Source organism: Trachurus japonicus, chromosome 14, assembly GCF_045865225.1.
Source record: "Trachurus japonicus isolate A0001 chromosome 14, Traja_1.0".
In the NCBI taxonomy this organism is placed as follows: Eukaryota; Metazoa; Chordata; class Actinopteri; order Carangiformes; family Carangidae; genus Trachurus; species Trachurus japonicus.
Window position 1 is genome coordinate 26,344,099 of NC_140920.1, and position 13,950 is coordinate 26,358,048.

Below are 13,950 nucleotides of genomic sequence, written 5' to 3' on the forward strand. Positions count from 1 at the left end.
ACGCGCGCGCACTCGACAGGCAGAGCAGAGCAGAGGAGAACAGAGCAGGCAGCGTCCAGAGTGTTTGGACCTGAGTGAGTAACAGAGTTACACAGAACTAGACGGACGTAGGGTGAATTTAGCCGTAAGAGTTTAAAACGACGATATTAACGGCAACACTCCTCTCTCGTCTCCTCTCTTTTTCTCCGCTGTGTGTGTTGTGAGAGAGGAGGGAAGGGGGAGCCCCGCCCGCTGGAATTGCACAACTCTTAGTTAGCTTTTCATTTAATAAAAAAAACATCTGTTATAAGTCCTTTTGATTATAATAAAAAATAAAATAATGGAGCAATAATAAGCTGAGAGGCACTGCTGCCGTATTGAATATGATGTCATATTCAATATTTTCCTGGGTTAGGTTTTAGTATTGTGACAATCCTACAACTCTGTGAAGACACATTTGACCACAACAAACACCAGCCAGAAACAACTAAATTGCAGGAGAATAGTGCAAAATGTCTTGAAGTCAAATTGAAGAGAGAAATTGAAATGATTTTCGTTTCTTCATCAGTTGTGTTACATTATGACCACTTTTGGAGAATCATCAACACGTATGAGGGAGGGGGTACTTGTGGTATGGCAAAACGGCTCAGGGGGTACGCAAGACAAAAAAGTTTGGGAACCACTGGTCTAGAGCACTCGCACGACACGGCTCCGCGACCTATCGGTCTTCACTGCCAGTAAAAGTTGGGAGCAGCACCTTCCCGCCATTGGGCCACAGCAACAGCTGCAGACAAACGACATTTCTGTCTCTCACTCTGTCCAGCTGCCTTCTCGACATCGTTTTCCAGCCTATTTTCCCGCTTCACCTGCTGACACAGGTGAGTGTGATAAGGCCCCTTAGCCTGCTCCCAACACAGGTGAGTGTGACTGGCCTGCTCCCAACACAGGTGAGTGTGATTAGCCTGCTCCCAACACAGGTGAACATCATCAGTCATCAGTTCTCCCAGAAAACTCTCCTGGAAGTTCACAGGGAGAGAAAACACTCCCTCACTACAGACTGATAGAGACACTATAAGAGCTAGCTTTTTGCATCTTTATGTATTTTTTGAATGTGTCTTTTCTTGTCATTGTGTGTCTGTCATTCTGAGTCTTTGTCATTGTGTCTCGTGTCAGTTTGTGTATCTTTCTCATTTTTTCCCTGTTTTGTGATTTCTTAATCTCTGTGGTCATTTGATTTCTTTATTTGGTCATTTTGTCTGTCTTTGGGAATGACCACCATCTCTGTGTTACCATTTTTGTGTCAGTCTATGACTTTCCAGCAAGAAATATTAGCCTACAGTTCAAATAGTTCCTGCCTGGTCCATAATTTCTTCTGTTCTGTTGCTTCCTGGTTGTTCATGCAGTCATGTGACTGACTTTAAAATATGAACAAGACTTTAAAGTATGAACAAGAATGACAATTTCAACTCAGAGCTTGGAAGGTAACAACGTTTATTTTACAAGCATCATTTTGATGACAGACACGTGTTACTGCTACTGTTACAGGTGTTGTGCGGGAGAGACATCAGCTCCAATATACTGTGGGCTAATCAATGTTTGATGGCAGGAACCATCTCCCATGTGTCTCTTGTGCATCTGGCATCTTTGTTCTAGTTGTACAGGGACAGGTCAGACCACTGAAGAAAAAAAAAAAGGTATTGTTAGCACCAAAAGGTTGAAACAACATGATGTGGACATGAAATATGATGTAGCCTATTGTTGGTTTATGGTAAACAACATAGCAGACTGAGGTAAAAGAAACTCTACCTACACCTCAACCCTATTTGTATTTTGATACTGCAGTATAGTTACTTTGACATGGATATTTCTGCATTATGTCATTTCTGTGAATATTGGATATCTTAGATTTATAGACTTGCCTCATCCCAGGTCAGGCTGATCACTCCATCAGATGATCTTTCCTTGAAAGTGCCTGTAATAGAAAACAAACCACAGATGTCTCATCAGTGCTATGTATTTGACTTTGCCCTGGCACTGTTTGGGTGTGATTTCTCAAAATGATGTGTGGTTTAGACAGTGATGTCATTGAATGTTGCCATGGTACTCACCTGAAGACTTTTCCAGGCGCAACATGAGAGTAATGAACTCCTCCATGGAGGTGGAGGAGTAGCCGGTGTAGCGGAACATCATCACCCGCACCAAGCTGTCGCTCACATCCATCCCTGGTACAAACACAAGAAAAAATGATGGTTGTCTACTTGATGCATTCTCTCTTATTCTATTGGAAATAAGGAGAGGTAAAGTGATTTGGTCAAGTTTAATTACACTGATAAAAAGTGTTACCTGCGGACTGAATTGCCCCCGTGACTTCATAGTCAGACAGAGATCCATTCTTGTTCAAGTCAGCACGATTGAAGATTTGCTGCAAAAAACATGAAGCTACCTTTAGAAACTAAGAGCAGTTGTTGTTTTTCGTTATTAACCATGAGGGAAATAAGATGAAACACATTTTCTCATCATGGCCATGTTGGCTATGTTACCTTAAATTCATTGATCTTCTTCCAGAGAGCAGAGAATTCAGTGAAGGTCATCCTCAGGTATCTGTCTGTCTGTGGCGCAGGTTAGGGACCTTACATGTCTGTTTTTTTTATGTGAGGACTGCGGATGGAAATTAGCTTTGAGCTAAATCCGGCACACTTACAGGATGCCACGGCGTTAACTGTTCATGAATGTGCACTGTCCTCAAACAAATAAACAATAAACTAACTAACTAACATCAACATGTGATGACAAACAATTTCACTGCAGACTAGGGTTTTAATTTGAGCATGACAATGATTGGGAGAGTAGAGTAAAACACTTGTTTACTCAAGGATACATCCACTGAAGCGATCATGCTCCTGCAGGTATCAAGTCCAAAGCCGTAGCGGCTTCCTGTGAATCGGAGGGAATGGATTTGAGTCACATGAAATGGAAGAAGAAGTTGAATGTTGAGCTCATGTGATGTGAATCCACTCACCATGAGGAAAGTTGTTCTTGAGGAGCTTCTGCAGCTGGTAGGCACTCAGCTCACCGTTCTAACAACAGATACAGACACAACAACTGTGATCAAATGGTGTCGGAGAGAGAGAAGAAAAGGATGAGTGGAGAGACAGAGGGAAGACACCACACCTGATCGGCGTAGCGGTTGAACAGGGCACGGGCGGGATCCGTGTCATTATCTTCATCCGTGGGGATCTTAAAGAAAACAAAAGGTTTCTGATCGTCACCAACATTGTTCCCACAAGTTAACGGACCAGACTCAAAGCCACACTTTTATTACATACCGAGGGGAGAATCCGTGAATCCTCCTCCTTGTGATCATCATCATCATCATGATCATGATCGTCATCTTCATCGTGTCCATCGTGGGGGCTGGATGCAGAAAGGAAAATGGTAAACAATAGACTCAAGCCTAACACAACAACCATACCTGTCTGTTATAACTCTTTTTCACTGAATAGACCTGTTGAATCCAACACTGATTCAAAATGCTCATTTTAGTGTGAATGTTGTGATCAGTATCTTAATCAGTCCCTCTGTTTAGGACTATAAATCTCCATTGGATCAAATCTTTACCTGATCTTGACGTCAGACTTGGTGTAGACGCTGAGGACAAACTCTCCAGACATGTAAGGCTTCATGGTGGAGGGGACGATCACATACTCTCCAGGCTCCAGACTGTGCATCTCAATCAGATCCCTCTCGTAGGTGTACATCTGTGTTGTTTTCATTGGCCCATTTCTTCTGAAGAAGTCTCTACCCAGTTTTCCTGCTGGGGTCTGAAAGTACAACAAACCTTGTTTAATGGTATAAAATTGTTTTTTCACTATCAAATTGCTTTGTTCAAGTGATGTGTTTTGTGTTCACAGCTGGAGATGATGCTTGTTCTTACCCCTGGTGGAACCTGTTGGAGGTGAAATATGAAGAGCAATGTCATTATACAGTTGTATAACTGTTAATCTCTATCTTGTTACATCAAGTCTGGGTGCATACCTTAACGACACTAAGTCCAATTGGGTGTGAGCGTCTCTCCTTGCGTGTCTCCCCCTGCTGAGGTTTCTGCATCAGAGAAAGCAGGATGTTTTTGTCTTCCTTCTCCTTCTTGTTGATGATTTTCACCTGGATGCGATACTGAGGATTGGTGGCAAAGGTAGCTGCAGGTAAAGAGAAACATCAAAAATGCATATGAGAGTAGTGCTTTGTTACTTTAGGAAAAGTTAAAAGCAAGACAAAACAGACAACTTGTTGTTACTACGTAAAGGTAAAATAATAACTGAACTGGACTCACAGTTAGAGTAACTGCCTCCTGCAGTGCTCCCTGACACCCAGCTGCCATCATAAACCATGCACTGCCACTGGCACTTGAGGTCACCATCAATGAAGTTGGGGTTCTCGCAGCAGATGGACACCATGTTGAAATAGTGACAGAAGTCCTCCAACTCCATCCTGAGAGACAAAGTTGAGCACAATGAGAGAAGCACAAGGGGAAGGCCAGATGAGGAATGAAACCTCAGCAGCACTACATCCAGTGTCTGAAACTCTGGCTGTGTTTATTTTCAAGAAAACATCAAATTATCCAGTTTATCTACCAGAACTCTCCATCATCGCGATCGGCAAACTTTTCCCGATCCTCCTGTCTCGCTCCGTCCCACATATCTGACCTGAGCACAATAGGAAAAGAAATGAATGAATTCCATATTAAAACTAAAGATACTGTATGTAGGTTGTTCCAAAAGAATAGAACCTGTCATAAGTTTGTTTTTTCATATTATGCACAGTCGTTTTGACATGTGATCGACTTACTTGTCACTCCACTTCCCGTTCCACTCTGTTTTACCCCAGGGGTTCATGATTCGCACCAGCTGCTTTTTGGAGCCGTAATACTCCACCTGAAGATAAAATGATCAGTTGACAATTGAAGTGAAACCTTCCTAACACAGACAATACCAAATGAATACTGACAGCATCTCAGCAGCAAAGCATGAGCCGTGTACATCAGCACACTTCCTACCTCAGTGACAGCTGTGACAGAGTAGGCATGTGCATCCACCAACCCGGTGTTGGCCACAGTGTTCACAATGCGACCCTGAAATGAACAAGACCACAAATCAGTTCAATGTTCTTCTTTCTTCTTTTATTTTCTTCTTGAATTTGTTTCTTACCCCTTTAGGAGCCGTCCCACAGCAAATCATGGACCGGCAGCCAGTGGCTCTGCTCAGCTGCTGCCACAGCTCTTCATCGTGTCCATAAGTGTGGGCATCTCCTAGTTCATAAGTCATGTGCACACCTCCACTGAAATCCTTGCAGGCCTCTGATGGCAGTCCAGCACTCATGTCTGCGTATGAACCACACACCCTGAAGGACACAGACAAAAAGAAAGAGACATAATTTGACATCTGGACTCTGGTCTTTGTGCCACAGCTGTGAACATCTGCACTCTTTAGGGTGACTGGTACGTACTTGGCGTATGCTTTCTCCAGCAGAGGAACCCAGAACTCGTTTCCTTGATTGCAGTGCACAGACAGCAACTTGCCATTCAGAGTTGGCAGGCTGTCGTCAATGACAACTTCCACCCACTTGCCAAACCTCCAGAACTGTCATAAACAGAGCAGGTGAGAGTTACAAGCTTGTTGATGAACGCAGTGTACTGATAAACTCACATCTGCATGCATCATTAAATCTTTACCCTGAAGTGAAAGATTCCTGCATATTTCTTGAAGGACTGGTCCATGGGAACAACCTGAGCCATCAGATGTTTCTGGAACGTCAGAGCAGAAATTGCAGCCAGAAACCAGCAGTTACCTGGTGAAGGGGAAAGGAGAAAAGGTTTCTCAGGCATTGCTAACTATAGTTCAGATCTTCCATCTACACAGCTTGTTCATGTTTTTGTGGCCGTCAACTGAACCCCAGAAGTCCTTGCTTACCCACAAAGCCTTGACCAAAGTCAAAGCGTGAGGTTCCCTTCTGGCAGAAAGTCGGCTCATCGCTGTTGTTCTGTTTCTTCAAGAGGTCCTGGACAAGACAATAGAGGAAATGATGCAAATGTGAGTAAGATGCAAATTTTAAAATGTAATCATATTTGTTTCTCTTCTGTATGAACGTGATCTGTTAAAATATATTTGAAAGTATTTTACCGCTGGACGAAGCCACTCCACTTCATCCTCCTGCCAGCTGGCCAGACCCAGATCCCCCAGAGTACGCAGGTTAGGTGGGAAGGTGCGGTCCACAAAGAGGCTCCTTCTGCGGACGTGTCTGTCCTTCAGCTGAGCAAAGTCTTGGTGGTTGAACTTGGCAGGGTTGGAGGAGCTCCCCTCGCTGCCATCCGGGTAGCGCAAGTTGATGATGGAGGTGCATTCAGACATCTTGATGAGAGGGTTTGTGGAGACTCTGAGACACAAGGACAAAGACAAGATTAAGAGACTTCTAAAATGTGAAGTGAAAAATGCAGTGTTCCTCAGAGGTGAGTGGAGATAGTTACCAAGAGACGGCTGTAACCAACTGCTGCAAGAGGAGTCACTTGGAGTGGCCAAGTCTGGTCTGTGCAGTGGACCGTCCCTCACTTATATTAAGTGTTACGTAAGACTGGAGTTGGATCCACCCCCAGTGAAGAGCAGATACAAACAATGATGAGATGCTGAGAAAGTTTTGCACAACAAAACCAGTTTACCAGAGTAAATCTCCTCCTCCTCCTCCTCCTCCTGTCATCTCAGGTCTGTTTGGCATGACATCAAGCCAAAAAAAAACAAAAAAGAAGGTGGTATATTGGCATGTGGTTAATAACCAGAGGTGACTATGCTGCATTCCACAATAATATAATTCCCATCATTTCATCACTTCATCATCTTTGTGCTTTTTCTTTAATGTTGAGACTGTGTTTTTGTCCACTGTTACAATAATGGGAAGAAATTGCATTGCACTGAATCACAATAAGATCAATCGTGAGCTTTAAATGTAAATTGTTACTTTCCATTTTTCTTTTGACTCAAATGCATGAAATTGAATGAGTCTTCTTTTCCCCCATGTTTCATGGTCACCAAAGTGAACATGACTGTTGTTTTTGGTTTAGAAAGTTAAATGTGCAATGTGTTGTATGCATCGCATTTTTCATTTTTTACGGCAATGTTATATGTATCATCCCTGTTAAATAAACATTAAAATAAATAAAAATAAATAAAACTGCTTTGCAGCTTTGCAGCTTTTACTCGCACTGAACTCAGAGAATAAGCCAACGGAGGCAGAGATATTCTTTTGCTTCTTTAAGCATGTTTATTCGACACTAACACACACTCACATATTTCTTGTGTCATGGCGGAATTAACTTCCAGCTTCCCCAATACAGAAAACAACACACTGGGTGTGGCTTAAACAAAATGTGATGACATAGCATGAGCCTCTGGCCTTTACACTTACGACTCACATTATTACACAGTCATCTTATGTGTGTGTATCATAACCACTTAGTATACTAAATGAAAGAATGTCTCTTAACAAAAACAAACAAACAAAAAAAGAAATACATAGAAATGAAGATAATCTGCAGTTAGAAAATATATATTTTTAAAATTTAAATCTCCATTTTCAAATTGTTCGTTATTTATTCGTTATTATTCCTCCCCTCCTCTCCTCTCCTCCCCTCTCCACTCCTCTCCCCACCCCTCCTCTCCTCTCCTCAGTATATTTTTGAACTGTCATTTTCTGTTGTACTTTGTAGTTTGGCCTTGGTGTCTCGCACTCTCTCTGTGTTTCCGCAGATCCACCGGAGCTCCATCTCTCTGCACCAGCCGCAGCCTGCATCGCCCCCCCTTCCACCCTTTCCCCTGCTGTTAGACCGGCCTCCCCTCCCTTCCCATGGACCAGTCTACCACCCAGTCCTCCCATCGAGCTGGCCAGCTCTCCCTGCCCCACAAGAGGCTGCCTTCATCAACTCTTGCTAACATTTCCATATTTCGCACATTATGTGACATAAACTGTAAACTGTTTTCTTGTCTGTAACAACATCTATTGCACGTCTGTCCGTCCTGGGTGAGGGATCCCTCCTCTGTTGCTCACCCTGAGGTTTCTCCGATTTTTCCCTGTTAAAAGGGTTTCCATGGAGTTTTTCCTCAGTCGATGTCAGGGTCTAAGGACAGAGGATGTTGTTATGATGCCATGTAAAGCCCTTTGAGACAAACTGTTTGTAAAAACGGGCTATACAAATAAAATTGCCTTGCCTTGCCTTATTTCTAAACAAAAGGAGACTCCTGTTAATAAATGTAATTATATAAAACAACTTTCTATATGAAGAAAAAATAAACTGAGATTTGGTGATCAATGTTACGGAAGCCCTAAAGGGTCATACAAGCATACATTTTATTCCATCCGTTTTCCCGCGATAACGAGATAATTTTCCTGTTTTCTCGTGATAACAAGATAATTAATTCCAGATCTCGAGAAAACAAAACAATAAGGATCTGCCCCAGTGTGCGAAATACGGGGCGGGTTAACCCAGTAGCCTACCCCTGAAAGCCCCAAAAGCAAAATTTGAAGGGGGTCTCAAATTTTGTCAAAAAATAAAAAATTAAAATTAAAGGCGATTGCACAGGATAAGACAGCAGCCGACAGACATGACGTATAGCCTATCTGTTTATGGGCAAGAAAGTCACTGTTTGTCCCTTCAAATTAAAGTTTGTGACGTGTGTGATTGGAGCAGCTGCTGACAGATGTGCAGCTGACAGTGACAGTTTAACTAAACCTGAGCCACCACGTCGTAACGTCTCTTGGACATAGTATAAAGGCATATACCTCTGTATATTCTTTGTTTTTCCTCTCTTCAACTGTCTCGTTTCAGTTTTTGCCGGTGTCGGTCGGCAATGTGAAATGTGGTGCGCACCTGTTTCTGTCTCGCATGCTCACTCGGTCACTCTCGATCCGCATATGAAAAATAAAAACTAGTGCAGAAGAAATATGCGCACAGACGCAAAGTGCACTGGTCCGACCTCCCATTAGTCCGACTTCCCATTAGTTCGACCTCCCATTGGTTCGAACTTCCATTGGTCCGACAATCGGAGTAATGAGAGTTTGAACTAATGGGAGGTCCTCATTAGATCGAACTGGACTAGTTAGCATTAGTCCAACTCTCCATTCTTACCGTTCACTATGCATTTATATAATTATTCATATAGGCTCCACCTGTCAATAAGACACACGTGGAAGAAGAGGTGCAGTTTATTGTGTTTCACCAACGAGGAGCTGTCATTACGCACAACTTTTACGCACTGCTGCGCGCTCATTAGTGTCCATAATTAAACCTTGACACTCATATCAAATCAAACTTACATTACAGACAGGTATACAGACAGGTGGATTGGCTTCTCTCTCTCTCTCTCTCTCTCTCTCTCTCCCACTCCGAACAGACAGACGGACGCAATCAGAAAGGAAACGGAAGCTGCGCATTGATCCTTTTTTCCTTTCTGGGATCAAACGGATCATGTGCAAAACAAGCACTTCATGTTAATTAATAACATATAACGCTCATTATGCTTCCACCCTGTCTAGTCTCTACCTGGTGTTTTTACTAAACTTAACCAACTCCTTTCTTCATCGCCTGAACCTAACCAAAGCGAAATTTACTTTTTTTCCTCTCTCAGTCTGCTGTCAGCAGGAGCGACGGCTGCAGCAGGCTCGCGCCCGTGAAGTGAGCTCAAGCCGGCCAGGTTCAGCCACGCTCGAGCGGAGGGGGGGAGAGGAAAAAAAAGTGTATTGCTTTTACTCTGTACTATGGGAGGGGGGGCTTTGATTATCAGTTTACACATCTTGATCAGCATTTATGATGGTTGTGCGCGATCTGACATGATCTGGCTCCTTTCTGGGCCGCGTGTGTGTGTGTGATGTGCGTTTCTGTGTGTTTCTGAGAGCTCTCTCTCTTTCAGTAATTCTCGTTATTTTGCTCTCTCACAGAGAGAGAGAGAGAGAGAGAGAGAGAGAGAGAGAGAAAGCTACATGCTCCTATCAATGGAAGAGCTTGTCACAAAGTAGCGATGACAGTTCGAACTAACGGGACCACCCATTGGTTCGACCTCCTATTGGTCCGACTTGTGGTTGATTTTGTCGGAGTAACGGGAGGTCGAACCAATGGGAGGTTGGACCAGTGGGCAGTTCCCGTGTAGTTACAGTATTTCAATTTCGCGGTTGCTGTGGTCACAAGGAGTTATTAGGCTGCCTAATAACACACACACACAGCTTTTTTTGTGTGTTGGGCATTGGGGGTGCGTCAGCTCTGTCAAAAATATGAAGGGGGTGCGCGGTGCACAATGTTTGGGAACCGCTAGTCTATTAAATCCAGGGGTGGAAAGAGTACCAAAAAACTCTATTCAAGTAAAAGTACTGTTACCTTGATGAAATTTTACTCAAGTGAAAGTAAAAGTACTGGTGTAAAAATCTACTCAAGTAAAAGTAAAAAGTAGTTCCTTTAAAATTTACTCAGAGTAAAAGTTACTTAGTTACTTTTTTTTGGGGGGGGGGGGGGGCTATAATGGCCTAACATTCTCCGTGCATGTCTCTGTGTTCCAAATGTGTCCCTTCTCCATCGATACACTGGTCTCCATCATCTTTTAGCTCCTGTGGCACCAACTTGATTCTGACCTTCTGACACTGCAGTTGTCCAGAGCCCAGTGGCGGCCTTAGACATCTGGGGGCCCGTTTCAATATTTCATATGAGGCCCTACCCTGTTAAACATAAAATGATTTGCCAGCTATGTGCCCATGTGTCGCTGATGCTTTAAACCCTGAAAGGACGCAGCAAACGCACTATCCATGCATCCCAGGTACGCACAACACATTAAGTGTTAAAATCACTATCAGGGCAAGAAACCAGGACTTCGCAGAAAAAACGAGGACTGAAGTTGGTTTTCATCAAAAAGCAAAATCATCGGGGCCGGCTCTACGCAGGGGCAAGAGGGGGCAGTGCCCCCCCAAATAAATGTCTTGCCCCCTCAAATCCAAATTTTAGAAGTTGAGAAAGCACATTTTAATATACTCAAAAAATGTGTATAACAGCCTACCAAAGAGAAAGAAGTTAAGTTGGGGTCCGCCCGCTATTCAGACATCCCTCTATCTAGACATGCCGGTAGTCCGACACTTTTTGATACCGCTATTCCGACAAGTCGTCTTTTTCTTTTCTTTTCTTTTCTTTTCTTTTTTTTTTTTTTACAGCTGCGATACAGGCGCGTCTCTCTCTCTCTTGATGAGGGAGTGATGTTCTTAATCTCAACAACTAAACTATCAAGTCACAAACAAAACTGACACACATGATAAACAGCAGTTTGTTTGTCAAGTTAACCTGTCACCTTCAGCACCACGGACAGCGCCGCGGATGAGCCGCGAGCAGAGCGTCTGGGCTCTGGGCTTATGGCCTGGGGCCTCATTTATCAAAACTGTAAGTAAGCAGTGTAAAACTGCTGCTACTAAATGTTTTGCTTAGGCCTACGGAGAAAAGACACCCAACATATTTACACCTTTTTCAGATCTATCAAACTGTGCGTGCACAACTTTCCGCGATTTCACTTTGATAAATCAAACTGGATCCAAGAATGGTGCACACGTGAACACACCTCATATTCCGCCCCCGGAACGTCTAGACACAACCATATATGGTCAGCACGTGCATACTAATTAGCCATGTGCGCTCTGTGGAGCGGCAACAAAGTGACAACGAAGACAACGGGCAGAGGGCGGGGGAAAGAAAGCGAGATAGCTACACGGCATCTCTACCGTCCTTCACAGTTCCTCCTCAGGGCCGCGTTGTCTCACTCTTTATTCTCTCGTCAGCTCCAAACACACGTGCACCTCGTTAACTCAGGTGACAGAATAATAACAGTCTCAGTAGCAGATCAGTGTGCGCTGCTGCCGGTGTGTTTTTAAACTTGGAGGGTTTGTTTTTTTCTAATAGGCCTATGTATTTGTGTATGAGAAACAGTGTCTCAGATTAAAAAAAAAAATCAGGACACGTCTGACTATAACGTAATCAATCAATGTCGGAAAAGCGGAATGTTTGAAAAATAGTAAAGTGCCGCTACTCCGACATTAATGAAAAAAAAAATGTCGGAATAGTGGGACGCTTGAAAAATAATGTTAATGCCGCTATTCCAACAATTAGAAGTCAATGTCGAAATAGCGGCATGTTGGAATAGCAGCATGTAACCTACAAGTTGACAAAATTATCTGCAGTAGCACAAAAATCCGCCGAAAAAGGAACAGTGTTCTGTTCCTTTTTCTTTTTTTTTAGTATTCATAAGACTACCTTTCAGTTTTGTAAATCTTGACCATAGTAGACCCCCCTCCTCCTCTCAGAGTACACCAGAATGCTTCACTCACATTTTAAAATCACAAAAATTTTCTGGGGGGGAAACCCCCAAACCTCCCTACAGGGGTTTAGCTACTCACCTTTTTCACCCCCTCTGGGTTTGCAATGCATCTTCAGGTATATGCACCCCCCCCCCCATATAATGTGGCTCTTTGCATTACGACAGTAACAAATTTGGGCTCTAAGACCCTGGTTGGCCCCCCGGCCCCTAGTTGGACAGGTCTGAAGGTAGAGGTCTGACAAAGTGCAATCCACTTCTCCAGGTTGGCGTTGGACACATAGCCAACAACCCAATTCAATTAAGTTACTATAAGCACAGAGAAAAAAAAGTGCTGGAGCATGTGTTCACATGATGCCCCCTTCACATTTCTGACTGCCCCCTCATATATGCCTGCCTAGAACCGGCCCTGAAAATCATTATGTACATTTTCAGACAAACTACAGGTTTTAACAATATTCTGAATTTAAATTGGCAACAAAATGAGAGCAAAGTGCTCCGCGTTATTTCAGCACCACGACCACGGACAAGGAAGGGACGAGACATGCGGACAGACAGACGTCTACAGGCGCTGTCGGTGCTGCGGTGCTGGAGCAGCAGACAGACAGCTGTCTCCTCCATTATTACAATCTGTAAATAAGCTGCCAATAATATCACATTTTAGTTGTGCTCTCGCTGTGTTTTATTTCTCTGTTAAGTTAGGACGTACTCATAGGCTAGATCGCCTGTTTGGAGGCATTTTAACCCGAGGAAAAAAAGAAAAGAGGAGGAAAGTGATTGACAGACGTCAATCATCAGGTTACGCAACTGAGCGCACGTCAGGAGGAAAGCAGGAAAAACAAAAGGACATTAGAAACACTAAGAGAAAAGGAATAATACTGGGAGAAGGAAAACGAGGGTCTGTTGATAGTTTGCGGGCCGTTTTCAAAGGTAAGCCTACTTTGTTATTGATATTTCCTGCCGTATTATTAATTAGGAGCGACTAGTGCGCATCAGTGGTTGTAGAGCGGATCAGGGGTCGAGTGTGTGACCGCACGGTGGACAGAGCTGTTTGTGTGTGTGGTGGATGTAGGCCTGTGTGTGTGTGTGTGTGTATGATAAGGTGAAACCTATGAATTATTGTACTGTCTTTTACTTGGTGGCTGGCAGCTGGGGGCCCCCCTGGTGGCTGGGGCCCGTTTCAATTGAAACGGCCAAACATAGGTAAGGCCGCCTATGCCAGAGCCAATCAGATGGACTGTTACAGTTACTGGCCTAAGGTTGTCACGATCATGATCATGATACCCCCCCCCCCCCCCCCCCCATTTTCAATGCGGATAAAAAAAGAAAAGAAAAATCTCTCTCTCCCTCTTTCACTCACACACACCTGTTTTTTTTTTACTGTCTTTCCTGTCTGCTCTCAAGGAGGGGGGGGGGGTATTTTACTGTAGGCTCTCTCTCTCTCTCTCTGTCTAGTCATTTAATCTGGCAGGGTCAGCGGTCCCGTTACCGAACACAGCTGGACATGTTCATGAGTTCATTAAAAAAAAAAAGCCTGGACGCCCCCGGACAGGACGTGAAAAGTGGACATGTCCGGGCAAAAGAGGACGTT

The 13,950-nt window shown here is 43.7% G+C and overlaps 1 protein-coding gene across 1 annotated transcript; it reads right to left on the reverse strand.

Moving 5' to 3' along the window:
- Positions 1–1,777: 1,777 nt before the first annotated feature.
- Positions 1,778–6,565, reverse strand: LOC146974903 (calpain-1 catalytic subunit-like). Its single transcript, XM_085798635.1, has 21 exons — positions 6,500–6,565; positions 6,156–6,408; positions 5,946–6,033; positions 5,708–5,823; positions 5,482–5,615; positions 5,184–5,376; positions 5,033–5,107; positions 4,825–4,910; positions 4,611–4,682; positions 4,310–4,467; positions 4,015–4,175; positions 3,914–3,925; positions 3,598–3,800; positions 3,306–3,393; positions 3,151–3,216; positions 2,999–3,056; positions 2,858–2,913; positions 2,520–2,588; positions 2,323–2,401; positions 2,088–2,201; positions 1,778–1,951 (listed from the first exon to the last, which is right to left on the reverse strand). Exons 2-21 carry the CDS (start codon positions 6,381–6,383, stop codon positions 1,887–1,889), a joined length of 2,121 nt encoding a protein of 706 aa, XP_085654761.1. The 5' UTR covers positions 6,384–6,408; positions 6,500–6,565; the 3' UTR covers positions 1,778–1,886.
- Positions 6,566–13,950: the final 7,385 nt, after the last annotated feature.